Consider the following 21,029-nt stretch of genomic DNA (forward strand, 5'->3'; position numbering starts at 1 on the left):
ATGGTGATGCCACTTGGGCATCCTGGTGCCCAGAGCTGGGGAAACCCCCCAAAATGCACACAGCATATTGGGGGTGCCTTCTCCCTCAAATCAGAAGGCCATTAGTAGAAAAGGGGAAATGCATGCTCAGGAGGAAAAATCAGGAGACCTTCACTAGTGGAACCTCAAAAGCCAGCAGCCTCCTGGGTAAGACTCATGTGGTCACCAGAGGCCCCAAACCCAGAAGGCCCCGCACTAGGGGTTCAACACGCCGCAGTCTCTTTGTCTGTCCTGGGGCAGCCGTGACGAAGCATTGCCGACTAGGCAGCTTAACTAGCAGGAATGAATCCTCTCACAGTGCAGATGCCGCAGGGCTGGCTCCTACTGGGGCCACGAGGGAGACTGTCCTGAGCTTCTCTCCCCTGCCTGCAGATGGCCCATTCCCTCCCCACCCCCATGTTCCCCATGTCTTCATGAGTCTCCTTCCTGCACCCTGTCTGTGCCCAAATTCCCCCGTTTTCATAAGGAGAGCAGTCATGTTGGGTTAGGGGTTCACCCTACTCCAGATTGACCTCATCTTAACTAATTCCATCCACAAGAACCCTATTTGCAAATAATATCAGATTTTGGGGGCCCTGAGTTTTAGGGCTTTGACAGATGAAATCTAGGGAGACAACCTAGCTCATAACGTTTGCCATCTTATAATTTGTAGTCATTTTGTCCTTGAGTGGGTGTCTTGTGGGGTCTGATGGGACAATGGAGTGATTGCTGCGCGCTTGCCGTGCCCTCAGGTGGTCCCTCTGCCTCCTTGGATGGGTTCTCAGGTGGCCACGCCTCACCCTCAACACCCTGCACACCTGTGCGTTCAGTTGTGTCCGACTCTTAGCGACCCCATGGACTGTAGCCCGCCAGGCTCTTCTATCCATGGAATTCTCCAGGCAAGAATGCTGGAGTGGGTAGCCACTCCCTTCTCCAGGGGATATTCCCGACCCAGGGATCGAAGCCAGGTCTCCTGCACTGCAGGCAGATTCTTTAACAACTGAGCTACCAGGGAAGCCTCTGCACACCTGGCCCCTCCCTACCGACCCCCACTCTGTGATGCCCAGCCTGCTGCCCTGTGGCCCCCTGGGGGCTGGGCTGTGCACAGAGTGTCAGGGTCAGGTGCACGCACACTGCAGGGTCTCAGGGGGGCCTGGCAGTGGCTGGAGGGTGAGCCCTCACCTGCCCCCTGTCTGGGTACCAAGTGCACCCCAACATGGAGGATGCCAACATTTAAGGGGTCACCGTCCAGAGTAGGCTGGGTCATTGGGTCCGTGGAAAGGGGGACTGAGTTTCCTGCACCTGGCCAGGTCTAGAGGCTGGTGGAAAGTGGGCTGCGTGCTGAGTCACAGGACAAGACCTCCCAAACCTGTGCAGACCTGTTCTCACCATGAGAGTATTTTCATGTCCCAGGAAGCATGACATTAAATAGCAAATAAAGATGCTCTGATCAACAACAAGGTCCTGTACAGCACAAGAAATATATTCAATATCCTGTGATAAATCATAATGGAAAAGAATATAATAAAGAATGTGTATATGTTGTATAACTGAATCACTTTGCTGGACAGCAGTAATTAGCACAACAATGTATAGCAATGCATGTGCTCAGTCGTGTCTGTTTGTGACCCCATGGACTGTAGCCCACTAGGCTTTTCTGTCCATGGAATTTCCCAGCCAAGAATACTGGAGCAGGTTGACATTTCCTCCTCCAGGGTATCTTCCTGACCCGGGATTGAACTTGAATCTTCTACATCTCCTGCATTGGCAGGTGGGTTCTTTACCCACTAGTGCCACCTGGGAAACCCTATATCCTTTGCTCAGATTCACTGACTGTTTATATTTTGCCTCCATTTCTTTATCATTTTATCTATCTATCTATCTACCAGGGATCAAACCTGTGTCTCCTACAGCTCCAGCATTGTCAAGCCTTATTAAAAAATAATAATTATGAATTAAAAGACTAAAAAATAAGACACCATGATGGGTTGAGAGGGACGCCACACAGGTGGGGCAGTGTTATAATTTAGTGCCTCTAACAGCCAGTTTTTCTGTTCTGCACTTCCATTTCACACTTAGCCCCACACTTCATAGAGAAGCCAGAGGGAGGAGGTGAGATGTCCACATGACAGGTCGTGGGAAGCCACTGAACAGAGAAGCAACACGCAGAAGCTGACGAGGAGCCTGGGTCCTTATGGGGGGACCACGTTGCCCTCTTCCAGACAATGCCGCTGACCTTCTCAGTGATGGCTCTCCCCTTTGAGGTCTCTGTGTATGATCTGTAAAAGCAGAGGCTGGAACCTCTTCTCTGCAGCTGTGGAGGGTCTTGCCAAAGATGAATTCATGGGCTTGGGAGGAAAGGAGAGACACAGATGTGTTTACAAGGAGGCACTGGGCAGAACCAGGGGACCAGCTGGGTATCAGGGATGAAGGACCAGGTGTCTCCATGCTGGGATGGGGTCCTGGCTACGTTGGAGCTGAAAACCCTCCTGGGGATGTATTTTCATTTGAACAGGGAGTTGCTTGGCTTTCTCTCAAAGAAACAAGTCTTGAACAATACACTTCCAGATGACATCACCTGCTTCTTTCACTACCTTCTCCGTTGATGAATAAGCTTGATTGAGTTCAGCTGAATGATTAGTTTTCATAAATTCTGAGACGCGTTTCATTCCATCATTGTCACTCCAACGATGGTATCTTTCCTTGACTCTGCTCTCTTCTCTGGGCCTTAGTCTCTCCACGGGTAAGAAGGATGTTGGGTTACCCAGTGCCTGTGGAGTCGGGGAAACTTCTAGGGTGCTGACACTGTACCCATGGAGGACATGGAGCTGACCCTCTGTGGGGGCGGGGGGTCCATTCCAGGAGGACATGTCACACTCCACATTTGTTGCTTATCTCAAAAGCTGAAGGTACTGAAGCTTCATGACAACACCTGCAGATCAACTTTTTTGACCAAAAGTTACCTTTGGGAAACCTGTTCAAACCATCAATGCCCCGGGAGCAGGCCCATCACGTTGTCCTGGGAAATAACAAGAGGAACTTCTCTTCCAGGGATGTCGAACAGCCACAGCTCATGTGGTCTTAAAAATGCACTTAGGCAGAGAAAGACTAATATCATATGATGCTGCTTATGTGTGGACTTTTTAAAAAATGGCACAAATGAACTAAATTTACCAAACAGAGTCACAGATGCAGAAAACAAAACGTGTGGTTACCGGAGGGAAAGAAGCAGGAATAAATTGGAAGGCTGGAATCGACATATACTCACTACTATATACAAAATAGATAACCAGTGAGAAACTACTATATAGCATAAGCCTCTGGGTCTTCCTGGGTTTTCGCTGCGATTTGCTCTCATGGTCTGCAGAGCCCTGACTGAGCAGCAGGGGGCGCTCTGTCACAATCCCTGAGTCCAGGCTCTTTGCCCAGCTGTGGAATGTGGCTTCTTTTTCTCCTTGGCAACTGTTTTCTTAAAAACCCTGGGTCAATAGAATCTGTGTCAATCAAATCCCATTTCTCGCTGACCTGTGCGACCCTTTAAGAGCTGTTTATCATCGTTTGTGAAGGCGGGCCCCTTCCGACTTCAGGCCTCCAAAGCTCGCAGTACATGAATAATCCGCAGACAATGGTTACCTGTAGGACGGCACCGTGGAAAACATCCCCGCCGCGACCGCTTTTGTAAACTGGAGCCTATTCAGCCCTGTGAAGGATCCCAAGACAGCAGGGGACTCTTTGGTCAATAGGTGGAATAAAACGCTGGGCCAGGGCTTTCATAATCGCGGCCTCCTGAGAAGGCAACGGGAGGGAGTTTCCCACAATGCTTAGTGGCTTCTCCTAATCCTATTGGAAATGGGGAGGGGGGCCATGGGGAAAGGGATACCTAGGTGACCAAAGCAGGAGCCAATGATTTAGTGATGAGCTTGTCCGCAGGCCCTGAGGGGGTCTGAGCCCCTGTGGAATTCCCAACATTCAAGCCACACAAACAAACCACCTGTGCTCCGGACTCACTCTGCCCTGGCCGCTGTCTTGTTAATAATTCTCCCTCGGGGGAAGCTGAGGTCAGCCAGGTGGTGAAAGAGGGTGACCTGGATTCTTCAGTGATATCATGTCCTGAGAGACTGGACCCAGTGCTTGCAGTGCTGATGTGTGATGGGGTTATGTTATTCTTGTGGACTGAGGGGAAGTGGTCTGGAGAAGCAGCAGCGCAGACCATGCTAGCGCTGGGATGCCCCTCAGCCCACCTAAATAAAATAACTCCAGCACATGAGCTGCAGGAGAGGGTTGGAGTGGGGCTGGATGGGGGAGAACTTGAGGCTCTTTTTAAAAATGTAACTACACTTGATTTACAATATCTTTTTAGTATCAGGTGTACAGCCAAGTGATTCAGTTATACGTACATACCTCGTGGCTCAGCTCGTAAAGAATGCGCCTGCAATGCAGGAGACATGGGTTCGATCCCTGGGTTGGGAAGTTCCCCTGGAGAAGGGAAAGGCTACTCACTCCAGTCTTCTGGCCTGGAGAATTCCTTGAACTATATAGTCCATGGGGTCGCAAAGAGTCAGACACGACTGAGTGACTTTCACTTCACTTCACCTACATACATGTGTGTGTGCTTGCTAAATCGCTTTAGTCGTGTCTGGCTCTTTACAATCCTATAGACTGTAGACCGCCAGACTCCTCTGTCCATGGGATTTTCCAGGCAGGAATACTGGAAACTGGGTTGCCGTGGCCCTCTTCCAAGGGGATCTTCCCGACCCAGGAACCGAAACTGCACCCCTTGCAGTTCCTGCAGTGCCGGTGAATTCTTTACCACTGAGCCACTGGGGAAGCCCTATACACATGTATATGTTCTTTTTCAGATTCTTCCCCCTCATAGGTTATTACAAGATACTGCATATGGTTCCTTTGTTGTTTATCTCAGTCTTCGCTGGTGGTTCAGACAGTAAAAAATCTGCTTGCAATGCAGGAGACCCGAGTTCAATCCCTGGATTGGGAAGATCCCCTATTTTATATATGGTAGTGTGTATCTGCTAATCCCAAACCCCTAATTTATTCCTCCTCCCCTTTTCCATTCAGTAACCACAAGTCTGTTCTCTGTGTCCATGAGACTGTTTTTGTTTTATAAATAGGTTGATTTGTATAATTTTTTAGATTCCACATATAAATGATATGATATTTGTCTTTCTCTTTCTGACTGACTTCACTGAGTATGATAATCTCTAGGCCCATCCATGTTCCTGAAAATGGCAGTATTTCATTTTTTATGACTGAGTAGTATTCCACTGTGTGTGTGTGTGTGTGTGTGTGTGTGTGTGTGTGTGTGTATAAAACTTGAGATTCTTGATGGTAACTGTGCCCCTGGGTTTGAATGGTTGAACTTGAGTTACCACCCAGGTGTGTGGGGGGAGGGCTGTCAGAGTCAGGGTGGCCCTCACTGAAGGAGTGGGTGCTGGAGATGTGAGGGGAGGTGCCAGGGGAGGAGGGGTAACTGAGCCCCAGAGCCATGAGTCTTGCTTGAGGAACCTAATGTACAAAGGGGAAGAGTTGCAGGCAAGACCCCATGACGCCGACACTCAGAACTTAGACAAGAAAGACAGATCAAGACAAAGAGACTCAGCAATCTGCTTGGTCAGAGAGTGAAAAAAATGAAATAATGTCAAAAAAGCAGTTCTCCCCATCAACAACTTTTAAAACATTTTTTCAAACACATAGAAATGTGAAAAAGTTGTGCCACCAGAATAGGTCTGCCCACCATCTAGATTCTAAAATTAGCATTTTGCTGTGTTTGGTTTAACATAATTTTATCCATTATACTACCCATCTATCAATTAATCTTATTATTATTTTAAAATTGGAAGCAGCTTTTCAAACTCCAAAAGACCATACAATTGAAAATTACCCACTCATGTTAGTCTCCTAAAATCTTTTCTACTCTGTTGGATAAAGTGAAAGTGTTAATAGCTCAGTCATGTCTGACTCTTTGGGACCCCATGGACTGTAGCCTGCAAGGCTCCTCTGTCCATGGAATTTCCCAGGCAAGAATACTGGAGGGGCATTTCCTTTTCCAGGGGACTTCCTGACCAGGAATCAAACCTGGATCCCTGCATTGAAGGGGGATTCTTTGCCATCTGAGCTACCAGGGAAACACCCATTTGGGTAAAATGTGAAATGTAGATCAAATCTTCCTAATGGTAAAAGTCATAGCAACCAAAGTTGCTCACAATTAAATAACACTGTTTCAAGAGAGCTGCTATGAGTTCAGGGTAATGAAACTGGGTCCAAATGAACAAACTCCTGAGAGGTGCACCCTTCCCCATCGATATTTACACTGTCCTGTATATAAGCCGCTGTCCTCTGGGCTTTCCACATATGGGCTCATCCCAAGCTCACACAAGCCAGGAGGTGTCCAAGTGTACAATCTGATTCTTACAATCAAAGAAATTGAGGCACAGAAAAATTAGTTGACTGGCCTGGTCAAACAGCTGGTTTGTGGTTGAGCAGCACTCACCACCTCCCCAACCCTGACTCCAGCAAATTAAAGCAATGAGTTAGCATTGTTTTACATACCATGTTAGCTATGATTTTTAACAAATGATACTGCCAAACGTTGGTGAGGAGGTAGGGAAAGAGGCGCTGTTCGTGGGAACGCAAATTGGTACTTCCTAGAAGGCAATTCAGAGAAGGCAATGGCACCCCACTCCAGTACTCTTGCCTGGAAAATCCCTTGGACGGAGGAGCCTGGTGGGCTGCAGTCCATGGGGTCGCTAAGGGTCGGACACGACTGAGTGACTTCACTCTCACTTTTCACTTTCATGCATTGGAGAAGGAAATGGCAACCCACTCCAGTGTTCTTGCCTGGAGAATCCCAGGGACGTGGGAGCCTGGTGGGCTGCCATCTGTGGGGTCGCACAGAGTCGGACATGACTGAAGCGACTTAGCAGCAGCAGCAGCAGAAGGCAATTGGGCTTACCATGGTGGCTCAGACAGTAAATCCTCCTGCAATGCAAGAGACATAAGCGATAGGGGTTCGATCCATGGTTTGGGAAGATCCCCTGGAGAAGGGAATGGCAACCCACTCCTGTATTCTTGCTGCCTGGAGAATCCCATGGACAGAGGAGCCTGGTGGTCTACAGTCCATAGGGTCACAAAAGAGTAGTACAAGACTGAGCGACTAAGCACAACACACACACACACACACACACACACACAGAAGGCTATTAGACAAAGAGAATCCAAAGCCATGAAAAAGCCTACAGTTGGTGGATCTAGATGTTTTGTTCCCAGGAATAAATTGCTGTGAAAGCATGAAAGATGAGCAAGCAGCTTTATATCCAAGAAAATCATGCAGAATTAAGTGAAATATTAAATAATGGGAGGCAGATAATACATAAGTTACAGATGGTTACAACGATGACAATATTCAAACATCATGGATTAAGGGAAAGTGTGAATTAAGTAGAACCAACCAGATTACAGAATAGACTCTAGGGAAAACAGAATAAAGTAACAATAATCTTCCCCTAATGTAACATGTATAGAGAAGATACATATAGTAAATATAATATACATAAAATACACATAATAAAATAATATCACAAGATAAACTAGAAAGGTTGGTACTAAAAATATGAACAATGGTTCTTTCAAAGTGGGGCTTTATGGGTGGGAGAGGCTTGTTTATAGTTGGGGCTTGTCTTTGGGCTGTTTTTGTATTTTCTACAAATGTCCAGCAAAAATGTGTGAAAGTGAAAGTCGCCCAGTCGTGTCCACCTCTTTGCGACCCCATGGACTGCCAGACTCCTCTGTCGGAGGAATTCTCCAGACAGGAATACTGGAGTGGGTGCCATGCCCTTAGCCAGGGGATCTTCCCAACCCAGGGATCGGACCCGTATCTCCCACATTGCTGGCAGATTCTTTACCGTCTGAGCCAACAGGGAAGTCCAAGCACAAATGCACCACCTTAGGAATCAGAATGTCACCCCTACATTTCCACAATCAATATAAAGAGAAGGTCACCCGCTCAAAATCTCTTCTTGATTTTGAGTGCAAGGAAATTCTGGGATGAAAGGGGAAGAGAACCAGTAGGTGGCGCCAGAGGGTAGCTAGTGTCTCGAGCTGCAGCAAGTGCTGGTAGGGACAGCCTGACCCGGGAAAGTCTCAGGTACTTGGAGAACTCAGGTGCCATCAAGCACTATTTACAATAGCCAAGACATGAAAGCAACCTAAATGTCCATCAACAGGTGAATGGGTAAAGAAGTGGTACATATACATGTACTTGAAGTACATTTGTTGGTTTTTAATATCAAACTTCATTATATATGCATATGCATATACTGGGCTTCCCTGGTGGTGCAGTGGTAAAGAATCCTGCCAGTGTAGGAGACACAAGAGACTTGGGTTTGATCCCTAGGTCGGACAGATTCCCTGGAGAAGGGCCTGGCAACCCACTCCATTCTTCTTGCTGGGAAATCCCATGGACAGAGGAGCCTGGTGGGCTACGGTCCATGGGGTTGCAAAGAGTTGGACGTGATTTAGTGACTAAAGAACAGGAACAATGCATATATTAATATATAATGTATAACTTAACACACATATATGATATAAATAGATCTCTTCTCAGATATGTATCTAAAGAGAAATACACATTTTTGATCCCACAATTCAAGATGACATTTTAAACAAATTGCTAAATGGACAAAGTTTCTACTTTCTCTCAAAATACAAGTGGTAGAGCCTCAACGGAGAAGGCAATGGCACCCCACTCCAGTACTCTTGCCTGGAAAATCCCATGGACGGAGGAGCCTGGTAGGCTGCAGTCCATGGGGTCGCTAAGAGTCAGACATGACTGAGCGACTTGACTTTCACTTTTCACTTTAATGCATTGGAGAAGGAAGTGGCAACCCACTCCAGTGTTCTGGAGAATCCCAGGGACGGGGGAGCTTGGTGGGCTGCCGTCTGTGGGGTCGCACAGAGTCGGACACGACTGAAGCGACTTAGCAGCAGCAGCAGCAGCAGCAGTAGAGCCTCAAAGTCAAGATATTTGGAAAGGCTTCCTTTTGCCCACCAAAGAACCATGAATCTCAGATATCCTGGGGGTACGGCATCCAGAACAACTGTTTGTGACAATTGTATGAATTGTCTTATAGTCAGCAAGTGATGCTGTAAGATTTTTACCTGCTCCCAGGACAGGTTGTTATGTATATATAGGGATTTTACTTTTTTTTTAAAGCTACACTTATAAAATTTGTTGGAGCATTTGGGTGGATGTGTAACGTGTAATAACTTCTCCAGTTTGAAATAGTAGAAAATAGGATTCGGAAAAGCAATTTCCCACTGAGCTTCTGATTTTTTTCAGTATTGTTGAGACTTTAAGTGAAAAATGCTTGTACAATGGAATGGAGTATATGTTACAGTTGAAAAATAAATCCTTGAGTCCTTGACATCAAATAAAGGAAATAAAATATACACATCTGTGTGTTTTGAAGGTTGTCTGTCTGATTTTATAAAGCAAGGACTAACCAGGACTCTGTGTGGGACTGAGACCCCCCAGGCCCCCTGAGAAACAACCAAGGCAGGCTGGGGCGTGCACTGACTCGGTTGTGATAAACCAGCTCATAGCACATTATTATGTTACCTTGCATTTGTAGACAAATGTTATTGATAAACATGGATATTCAAGTCTATGAAAGTATAATGGGATGCCCTCTCATGTGAAGCATAAAATCTCTCAAGTTACTGTATAATGATTTTCTTTCTCTCCAAAGGCAGATAGAATTAATAGGCTGCACAAATTGGCTGTTGTTCCTGAGCACAGATCATAGACTTCTCTGTTCCCCTCCACTACATGGGTAGCCTGTCTTCAGCAGGTGGGAGCTAGCAGTCAGCAACTGCTGCGTAACAAACACTCCCAGGTCTCCAAGTCACAGAAGATTGCAAGTGGCTTCTCATATTGGGGCATGCAGGTCAAGTGAAGCCCAGCAGAGTGGACTGGGCATGTGTGGACAATTTTGCTTCAGGCTCAGGGTTCGGGGGTGTCCTGCAGGTGTCTCACTCTGGGGTTTGGGCTGAAGGAAAGGATACTGCCAAGGGCATGGTCGTCTTATAATGGAGCAGAGGCTGTACAAGGCCAAGGCTAACTGTGGAAACATCTTTCATGCATCTGATGCAGTTATACCTCCTGATCCTCCCAGGATTGCTGTCAGTGATGTCTTTCCCCTGGTGTCCCAGGATCTGATAAAGTGATGTCCATTCCTCTGGTGTCCCCAGGATTCCCCTAAGTGATGCCTGTTCCTTGGTGTCCTCAAGATTTTTCTAAGTGATCCCCGTCTCCTGGTGGCCCTGGATCTCTTTCAATGAGACCTGTCCTCCTAATCCATCATCCACCACCAGACCTCTGTGGAGATGCCCATTCCCTGGTGCCACAGGAATCTCTGTGCAATGTTACCTGCTCTACCCGATGCACTGGGCTCTTTTTCTGCTTTTACTGGGAGCTACCCATTCTGTCCCCCACTCTTCCATGGCCATCTCTGTGCAATCTATGATAAAAGCATTACAAAGCTTCAGGGGCATCTTGTCCTCTGTAATCTATCTAGAGAAATGTCCAATTGTTTGGGTGTTTTGGGATTATAATGTCTTTTTTTCTGTTTTTTTTTTAAAATTTTATTGAAATATAGTTGATTTACAATGTTGTGTTACTTTCAGGTGTACAGCAAAGTGATTTACATATATATGTGTGTGTGTATACATATATATATATATATCTGAATCAAGAATACATATTCTTCGTAAAATTGAAGTACTGTTTGGGGCTTCCCAGGCGGTGCTAGTGGTAAAGAATCCACCTGCAATGCAGGAGAAATAAGAGACATGGCTTTGATCTCTGGATAGAGAAAATCCCCTGGAGGAATAAATGGCAACCTACTTCAATCTTCTTGCCTGGAAAGTCCCATGGACAGAAGAGCCTGGTGGGCTATAGTCCATGGGGTGACAAAAGAGTTTTACACAACTTAAGACTAAACAACAACAACAATAGTTGATTTACAATGTTGTGCTAATTTTCACTGTATAGCAAGGTGACTCAATTATACACATGTATACATTTTTATTGTATGTTCTTTTCCTTTGTAGTTTATTCCTGGAGGCTGAATATAGTTCCCTGTGCTGTACAGTGGGACCTTGTTGTCTGTCCATTCTAAATGTAATACTAATAGTTTGTGTCTGCTGCTGCTGCTGCCAAGTCGCTTCAGTTGTGTCCGACTCTGTGCGACCCCACAGACGGCAGCCCACCAGGCTCCCCCGTCCCTGGGATTCTCCAGGCAAGAACACTGGAGTGGGTTGCCATTTCCTTCTCCAATGTATGAAAGTGAAAAGTGAAAGTGAAGTCACTCAGTCGTGTCTGACTCTTAGCGACCCCATGGACTGCAGCCCACCAGGCTCCTTCATGCATGGGATTTTCCAGGCAAGAGTACTGGAGTGGGGTGCCATTGCCCCTAACTCCCAGTTTATCCCTCTCCCTACTCTCCTCCTCCTTGGCAATCACAAGTCTTTTCTCTATGTCTGTACATCTGTTCTGTCCCATAGATAGGTTTGTTTGTATCATAATATCTTAACCCAGATGAATACTTTGCAGCTGTATTTGACCTACAAGAAATTAGCTATTGACTGAGCAACACTCACATTGATGTTTTATTCTGGTGCTCTGTGTCTCTTTGCCGTTTCTGCTCCCACGAATCTATTGGCTTGTCCTATTCCAGCCTATGGAGTCTGGTTGCTAGTGTTTCTGAACAGAGGCTGGACACTCTTCTGTGTCCTGAGTCAGGCTGGGGAAAATCTATTTCCAGAACTAGTCTTCCTCTTTGGATCTGTCTTGATAAATGAATCTTCACACATAGCCTCTTGGCTATTGTTTACATTTGCCATTCCCTGTGGAGTCCTGGGCTCATAACTCCTCTGAGCATGATCCTTATGATGATCCTGTCAGCTGGTTGGACAAACAGGCAGAAGAGCTTCCAGCAAGGCGAGAAGCATGTGGGAGCAGCTGAGCAGTCAGGGGAAGGCAGGCTGGAGCAACTCATCCTTTATTTATCAGTGTAATGGAAATCCTTGCTCGAGTTTTAAATATACTTTATGCTGGGGTCGCATCTTAAATATATCTGCAGCATATTAATAATTAAGCAGAAGTGAAAATGTTCAGTTTGGAGAATAAAAGTAAGAATCGTCAGCTTTATGCAGAGAACACTCCCTATGGGAGCTTTGTCTGAATCAGGACTGAAGAATTAAGCCCACAGTTTAACTGAAAATTACTGTGGGAGGGAGAACAGGAAGGGACCCCCAAGAGAATAGAATGCAGTATATTTTATCATAGCTCTTCTCTGGAGCCTAAGATACAAAAAGGAAAATAAGATTTATTTTTATGACAATTAAAAATTGGTTTGAAAAAAGTGATAGAATACACAACTAACAGTGTTTTAAACAAATAAGGCTTTATTTTTTTCTCACATGAGAAGTATACAGTTGTTGGCCATGATTTAATGACTCAAGGCTATCAGGACGGTCATTCTGAGTTTCCTGGGGGTTTCCTCATGATTGTAAAATGGCTGCCACAGCTCCAGCCATCATCTGTATTCAGGACTAGAAATAGAATGAAGGATAACACTAATCTCATCTACTCCCCTTTAAGAGAAAGGAAATGTTTTTTCCAGAACTCTTCCCTCCTGACCCCAATCAGCACTGCTTGTTGGCCAGAGCAGTATAACATGGTTACCTCGAACAGAGTCTAGGTAAATTGCAACCTAAATTAATCAGTATCCTGTTTATATAGAAAAAAGGGATGAATGGATATTAGAAAGGATTAGCAGCATAAGCCACACTGGTCAAACCAAAATTTGCACAACATTCAGTATCTCTCTTCCTTTGTTTTAGAAGAACTGCCGTGCTGTGTCTCATCTGGGAAAAGGACAACACACTCTACAAGCCTGCTTTCCACCCACTCCAAAGGTCATGAATTCCATGGAGAAACTCATTCCCTGCAGCAGGTGCCGAGGGAGGCCATCCTGGGCGGGGACCCAGAAACCAGTAACTGGGCGATGAGAAGGGGGCGCCTGAGGGAACAGCGTGGAGACCTCAGGGTAAATCCACTTTGTATTACTGGCCTGAAAATAAATGAACCCAGAGGGCCTGAGCTGCCAGGAATGAGTCAAAAATAAGAGCTCTGTCCTTGGGGGTGCTTTGGGGTATTTTTGTTCTGCATTTAAAAAAATTCTTATTTTGACATAATTAACATTTGCAGAAAAGCAGCAGGAATAGCATAAAGAATACTTTTATATCCTTTACTCAGATTCATCAATTGTTATATTTTGCTCCCATTTCTTGATCATTTTATCTATTTCTCCATCTGTCTATCCATCGATCATCATCTCTCTTTCTCTATCATCTATTAGTCATCTATTTATGCACGCACACACACACACACACAATCAGGCTCCTCTCTCCATGAGATTCTTCCAGCAAGAATGCTGGAGTGGGGTGCCATTTCCTCCTCCAGGGGATCTTCCTGAACCAGGAATTGAACCTGCATCTCTTAGCATCTCCTGCATTGGCAGGCAGATTCTTTACCACTAGTGCAATCTGGAAAGCCCCATATCCTTTACTCAGATTCATCAATTGTTTGTATTTTTCCCCCATTTCTTTATCTTTTTATATACCTATCTGTCCATCTACCTGTCCATCTATCCTCCATCCATCATTATTTCTCTTTCTCTATCATCTATCAATTATCTGTTTACACACACACACACACACACACTCACACACACACACACACATGGTGGGACAGGGAGAGAGATTTCCCCCAGAACCATCTAACTGACAGTAAATTGCAGATACATTGTCTTTTTGTCCTAAACTATTTCAGCATGTTTTTTCCTAAGAACAAAGACATCCTGTTCCAAGACCACAGTGCAATGATGTGAAGATTTAACATTGATGAACCACTAGTACTAATCCACAGCCCCTATGCAGATTTGATCAATTGCCCCATAATACCCTAAACAGTCACTTTCTTTCCTGGCCCAGCATCCAGTCCAGGATCACATGTTGTAAGTTGCCATCGCATCTTTTGATCTTCCTTTAATGCGGAACAGTCCCCAGTCCCTCCCAGCCTCGCATGACCTTGACAGACCCTGAAGACTCTCCCTTGATTCAGGTTTGCTGATGTTTCCTCGAGATTCTATTCAGTTTTGTGTTCTTGGTGTGGTTGCTGCTCACATAATGCTGATGTGGTGTCTTAGGGCATCATCCAGGACACGTGTGGTTTTGACTTGTCCTGCTTCTGGTGATGTTAATTTGGTTGCCTGGATAAGGCAATATCTGTTGGAGATTTTTCACACTAAGGTTACTATTAATATCCTCCCCTTTACAGTTAGTAAATAATTTGTGGAGAGATACTTTGAAGCTGGGCTTCCCAGGTGGCACTGGTGGTAAAGAACCCACCTACCAAAGCAGGAGACAAGAGACATGGTTCTGTTCCTGGGTCAGGAAGATCCCCTGTAGGAGGATATGGCAACCCACTCCAGGACTCTTACATGAAGAATCCCGTGGACAGAGGAGCCTGGCAGGCTATGGTCCATGGAGTGGCAAAGAGTCAGACACGGCTGACGCAACTTAGCATGCATGCACTTTGAAGCTATATACACATCCCATAACTCATCCATATAATAGGGCTACATGCTCCATAACTTAAAACAATCTTTTAAAAACATTGGTGAAAGTCACATAAAGCATACTACATTAACCATATGTAACTGTGCAGTTCAGTGGCACTGAGTCCATTCACATTGGTGTGCGTTTTTCACCACCATCCCTCTCCCGAATTTTTCACTTTCCTAATCTGAAACTCCCATCACTTCATGGGAAATAGACGGGGAAACAGTGGAAACAGTGTCAGACTTTGTTTTGGGGGGGCTCCAAAATCACTGCAGATGGTGACTGCAGCCATGAAATTAAAAGACCCTTACTCCTTGGAAGGAAAGTTATGACCAACCTAGATAGCATATTCAAAAGCAGAGACATTACTTTGCCAACAAAGGTTCATCTAGTCAAGGCTATGGTTTTTCCTGTGGTCATATATGGATGTGAGAGTTGGACTGCGAAGAAGGCTGAGCGCCAAAGAATTGATGCTTTTGAACTGTGGTGTTGGAGAAGACTCTTGAGAGTCCCTTGGACTGCAAGGAGATCTAGCCAGTCCATTCTGAAGGAGATCAGCCCTGGGATTTCTTTGGAAGGACTGATGCTAAAGCTGAAACTCCAGTACTTTGGCCACCTCATGCGAAGAGTTGACTCATTGGAAAAGACTCTGATGCTGGGCGGGATTGGGGGCAGGAGGAGAAGGGGATGACAGAGGATGAGATGGCTGGATGGCATTACTGACTCGATGGACGTGAGTCTGGGTGAACTCCGGGAGTTGGTGATGGAAAGGGAGGCCTAGCGTGCTGCGATTCATGGGGTCGCAAAGAGTCAGACACGACTGAGCGACTGAACTGAACTGAATCTGAAACTCTGTCCCAATCAAACGCTAACTCCCCATTCCCCCTTCCCACTCCCCAGCCCCGGCATCTACCAATGTACTTTCTGACTCTGTGAATTTGACTATTCTAGGTACCTCCTATAAGTGGAATCAAACAGTATGTGTCTGCATCTAATGCATATTGGAATGCATTTTTAAGAGTAACTTAACATATGTCCTACAAACAGATTGTACCTTCTTTCCTTCCCCCACTCCTGTGACAGCTCTATAACTTTCTTTTATCAGTAGGGGTATCTGATCAAAAAGTTTGGAAAACTTTCACCAGGGGATGCAGATTTTTTTTTCTGTGAAGGGTGAGACAGTAAATATTTTAGGTTCTGCGGGCTGTATAGTCTCTGTTGCAATTCCTCACCTTTGCTATTATAGCATGGAAGCACCCAGAGACATATGTAAACAAATGAGAGTTCTAATAAAACTTTATTTACAAAACCAATAGGTAGGCCAGATTTATGAGCCTACAGTCTGTTGGTCTGCACTTTATGCTACTGTCAATTGATCTACCCCTAAAACCCAGAAATTTTCCCATCTATGTGATATTCTTACTCTACAGGATCTGACCTAGAAGCTTTAGGATCTGAATTTTTGGTGCATAGATTTTCTGAAGGATGAGTCAAATTATATAGCTGCTGGTCTATAAGCTGAAAGCTGCTGTGACATCAACTGAGGTTTAAAAGGCCAAGTCCCCCTTAGTTCTCTTAAGTTTTTCCCTAGAAACTATCAAGAAGGACTTCAACCAGGGACCATGCATTGTTTGCTTTGCATAGTTTGAAGTTAAATGGGATTATTTTTGGTGGGGCTTGAACACTCTCAATTACCGCTTCTCACTTGGATGGGTTCACTTGACCCCAAAATCATGTTTCTTTTCCTCCCCTTTGTGAGGTGTTGACAATTAGGGAATCACTTTCTAGAATTCCTAGCTCTTGTAGACATAGAATGTGAAATCCCAGATGGAAAATTAACCAAAATGGAATGTTTATATTTAGCGCCCCCAATTAGCCACATTCCAAGGAAAGAACCTCTGGCATTGTAAGGCTCACTCCAGGGAACTTGATAGCTCTGGAAGGATGTAGTTATTCACTTCATTTGTTTAGCTCTGTTTGATTCTGCAGGTTGCGTGATCTGGCCTGGAATGGTCAGATAAGTTCTGGATCACAGTGTTGTACTGGTAGCTGATTCTGTGTTGTTCAAGAGTCCCAGGTTTCTAGTTCCAGACTGCTTGGGGAGTGGATGAGTGTAAGCCATGTCTTTGGAAAGGAGGCTTGAGTGCTAGCTGGGGACAGTCTGTAGGTTTATTTATCAAAAGGAGGGAAGATTGTGGAATTGATCTAATGTATATCAGATTATATACATTAGACTATATACATGTGGGACTAGTCAGAGATCAGTACCCCCCAGTGGTGATACCCTTCAGATCCATTCTACTAACAGTGACATATTTTTAATACGCTTGTCTCTATTAAAAGTTGGAACCTAAATGTCCATTGACAGATGAATGGATAAAGAAGATGTGATACATCAGTCAGTTCAGTTCAGTTGCTCAGTTGTGTCTGACTCTTTGCAACCCCATGGACTGCACCATGCCAGGCCTCCCTGTCCATCGCCAACTCCTGGAGCTTGTTCAAGCTCATGTCCATCAAGTTGGTGATGCCATCCAACAGTCTCATTCTCTGTCATCCACTTCTCCTCCTGCCTTCAATCTTTCCCAGCATCAGAGTCTTCTCTAATGAGTAAGTTCTTCGCATCAGGTGACCAAAGTATTGGAGCTTCAGCTTCAGCATCAGTCTTTCCAATAAATATTCAGGACTGATTTCCTTTAGGATTGACTAGTTTGATCTCCTTGCAGTCAAAGGGACTCAAAGTACATATATGTGATGGAATAAAAGAATGAAATAATGCAATTTGTAGCAACGTGGATGGACCTAGAGATCATCACAGTAAGTGAAGCAAGTCAGACAGAGGAGAAATATCATATGAGATCACTCATATGTGGAATCTAAAATACCACATGAACATATTTACAAAACAGAAACACACTCACAGACATAGACAGACCTGTGGTTGCCAAGGAGAAGGGTAGGGAAGGACTGGAAGTTTGGGATTAGCAGATACAAACTAGTATAAACAGTAAGGTCCTACTGTATAGCACAGGGAACTACATTGGATATTCTCTGATAAACAATAATGGAAAAGGATATGAAAAAGAATGTCTACATGTGTAACTGAGTCTCTTTGCCGTATAGCAGAAATGAACACAACAGTGTAAATCAACTATGTGAAGTGAAAGTCACTCAGTCGTGTCCAACTCTCTGTGACCCCATGGACTATACAGTCCATGGAATTCTCCAGGCCAGAATACTGGAGCGGGTAGCCTTTCCCTTCTTCAGGGGATCTTCCAAACCCAAAGATTGAACCTAGGTCCCACACTGCAGATGGATTCTTTACCAGCTGAGCCACCAGGGAGTCCCAAGAATACTGCGGTGGGTAGCCTACCCCTTCTCCAGCGGATCTTCCTGACCCAGGAATCGAACTGGGGTCTCCTGCTTTGCAGGTGGATTCTTTACCAACTGAGCTATCTGGAAAGCCCAAATCAACTATACCTCAATAAAATTTAAAAAAAGTCAGAAGATAAGGATTTGTATTGAGAACATATGTTTCTCACCCTTAGTCAATTTGCTCCCTGTAGGCATCTGACTTTGCAAACTCTGATTTCAACCTCAAGCTGTTATACTAAAGCACTATCTGAGCAAGATCAGCACATTTAATCTTAGCTTACAGGGTTTCCTGCTTTTCTGGGTAAACTGACACTGGCTTCACTGCTGGGACCCTCTCTGTGCTTGGAAAACACACACAGTTTTGAAATTCCTAATAGGATTTCCCCAACCAACAAAAGACTTAGGGCTTCCCTTGTAGCTCATTTGGTAAAGAATCTGCCTGCAATGCAGGAGACCTGGGTTTGATTCCTGGGTTGGGAAGATTCCCTGGGGAAGAAAATGGCAACCCACTGCACTATTCTTGCCTGGAGAATCCCATGGACAGAGGAACCTGGCAGGTGATAGTCCATGGGGTCGCAAGAGTCGGACACGACTTAGCGACTAAACCACCACCAGCCAATGAAAACCACAGTCACAAACTCATTCTCTACTCCTTGCCTCTGCTCTTGGGTGGGATATTATCAAATATCTTTTCATGTGAGCCTATCAGGAGGTGAAAATGATTCACTGATGCCTAAGACAGCCTGAAACATCCCCAATCCAGTCCCCTTCAGGGTCATCAGTGCTTTGCGTGGTTTAGGCATCAGGAGACTTTCTCTATAAACTTTTGGAGCAATTCCAGACACTGGAAAAGACTCTCAACAGACACTCAAGAAAAATACATGCTCTGAGTAGAAGGAAGATAAAACCAATGCAACTGCATCTCTGGGAACTTTGGGTCTGAGCAGAATATCTTAGCGGATGTGAAAACAGGGGCTGAGCCAGGAGACTAACAGGCCACTGGGTTCTAGCCATTTCCCCGATCCTCTGCTGGAGCCAGACAGTGATGCTGGGGAAATGCCAATTTCCTTATCCTTCCCCCACTCTCCTACCTTGTCACTTCGACGTGGGAGCCCCAGCAACCATGCCTATTTCTTCCCTAAGTTCCTTCTCTCTACAACAGCTTCTTTCATGGCTGTTATTAAACTCACAGTCAACAGAGGAGAAGGGGATGTGTGACTTTCCAGCCTGTGGGCACAGCCCTCCCGCCTGAGACAACTAGGGGGACTGTCTGAAAGCAGAGGACATCAGTTAATCCTCAGAACCTCCAGTGGCTGGCATCTTACTCAGAGAAAAAAGAAGAATTCTTGGACTTCCCTGGCGGTCCAGTGGTTAAGAGTTTGCCTCACAAGCCAGGGGGTGTGAGTTCGATCCCTGCTAGGGGACCTAAGATCCCATATGCTGAATGGCTAGAAAAAACCAACCAAACAAAAGCCTATAAAAACAGAAGCAATAATGTAACAAATTCCATAAAGAATTTTAAAATGGTCCACATTAAAAAAATCTTAAAAAAAAAAAAGAAGAGCTCTTGCCACTTCTAATAAAAGTGTACACGGCTTGGCTCCTTTCCCCTCCCTGGCCCCAGTCCCTTCCTCTTCTGACAGCCCTGGGCTCTGTGCGCCCCCTCCCCCCACCATGCCAGGCCAGGTGTGTTCTCAGCTTCCCACCAGCTGTGCCCCACCTGGGGATGCTCCTGGTCTAGGTTGTTCCTTCCCTGGCCTCAGGTTTCTGCCCCACTATCATCTTCTCAGAGAGAACTTCCTGATCCTCACCCACCTCTGTCTGTCCACTTACCTGTCTCGGGTGTCTCTGTCGCCCCATCACAACCCGCATTCTAGGTTCCTGATCTCTGTATCTGTGTGTGGTCTGCCTCCCTGCCCTGAGGACATAGGCGCGTGACAGCAGGGACCTGGATTTCATCTGAGTTGTATTCTGAGCACCCAGAGCAGTGCAGGGTGCCCAGGGAGATCCGCAAAGGATTTCTTCGATGGAGTAAATGCCTTGTTAAAGTGTTAGTCACTCAGTCGTATCCGACTCTTTGCAGACCTCATGGACTGTAGTCAGCCAGGCTATGCTTTCCATGGAATTCTCCAAGCCAGAATACTGTAGTGGGTAGCCTTTCCCTTCTCTAGGGTATCTTCCCGACCCAGGGATCAAACCCTGGTCTACAGCATTGCAGGCAGATTCTTTACCTGCTGAGCCACCAGGGAAGTGAATTTAAATAGAGACCAGGCTGATCCTTAGATACACACAGAGGGCAAGGAAATTCAGTCTCTCCCGCTGGGAATCCACTCTGCAGCTTGGAATAGCCAGTGGTAGGAATAATGTTTATGGGTAGAGTTTGGGGGTGGCTCAATTCTCCCTGCATCCAGGAAGGGGTCCATCTCTCTCCCCACTCCCTGTCTATCTCTCGAAACTTGTTACTCCAGCAGAAGGGGACTCAGGTGTCTGTTGTGTAATGCACAACACTGTTCCCTCAGCATCTCCACAAATGCACACAGAAGTTCCCGGATAGGCTGCCCTGTGGTTCATGGTCCAGGCACTGTGCTCTGAAGGACTCTGGTTTTTCTACCACAGGAAGAGCGGCTATGACAGGAGCCTGCTGATGGGGAGCAGCTGCTGAGGCTGTCTGAGTCGGGGGCTGCTGTGACTGCAGAGATGACCAGCAGCAATGTCTGCAGGAAGCCCAAACAAATGTGAGTGCAGCCTTCCCTACAGCACAGGCTGGCCTACCAGGATGGGAGAGAAGGAGGGGTCTGTTCAGGGTACCAGAAACCCGGGGTAAGTTTCAAATCTAACATGGATCTCAACCTTCCATTATTCACATAGGAAGCATTGTTTTGGTGGATTATCAAGGTCACTTTTGTCTTAGCTGCATTTTTGCTTATTTTTCTATT

At 45.6% G+C, this 21,029-nt stretch overlaps 1 protein-coding gene across 4 annotated transcripts in view; it reads left to right on the forward strand.

The window, feature by feature from the left end:
• The window catches only part of STX2 (syntaxin 2), a 74,329-nt gene extending 53,506 nt beyond the window's left edge, over positions 1-20,823 (forward strand). For 3 of the 4 annotated variants that reach the window (XM_086347248.1, XM_086347253.1, XM_086347252.1), the window contains one exon: positions 12,940-13,220. In XM_086347248.1, coding sequence (XP_086203374.1) covers positions 12,940-13,107 — 168 coding nt within the window. In that variant the 3' untranslated portion in view covers positions 13,108-13,220. Of the gene's footprint in view, positions 1-12,939; positions 13,221-20,709 lie in introns of those variants that run through there. The other variant, XM_086347249.1, reaches the window with a different exon arrangement.
• Positions 20,824-21,029: the final 206 nt, after the last annotated feature.

The sequence above is a fragment of the Bos grunniens genome, chromosome 17 (genome assembly GCF_055505025.1).
Source record: "Bos grunniens cultivar Pamir isolate PY7600 chromosome 17, Bosgru_T2T1.0, whole genome shotgun sequence".
In the NCBI taxonomy this organism is placed as follows: Eukaryota; Metazoa; Chordata; class Mammalia; order Artiodactyla; family Bovidae; genus Bos; species Bos grunniens.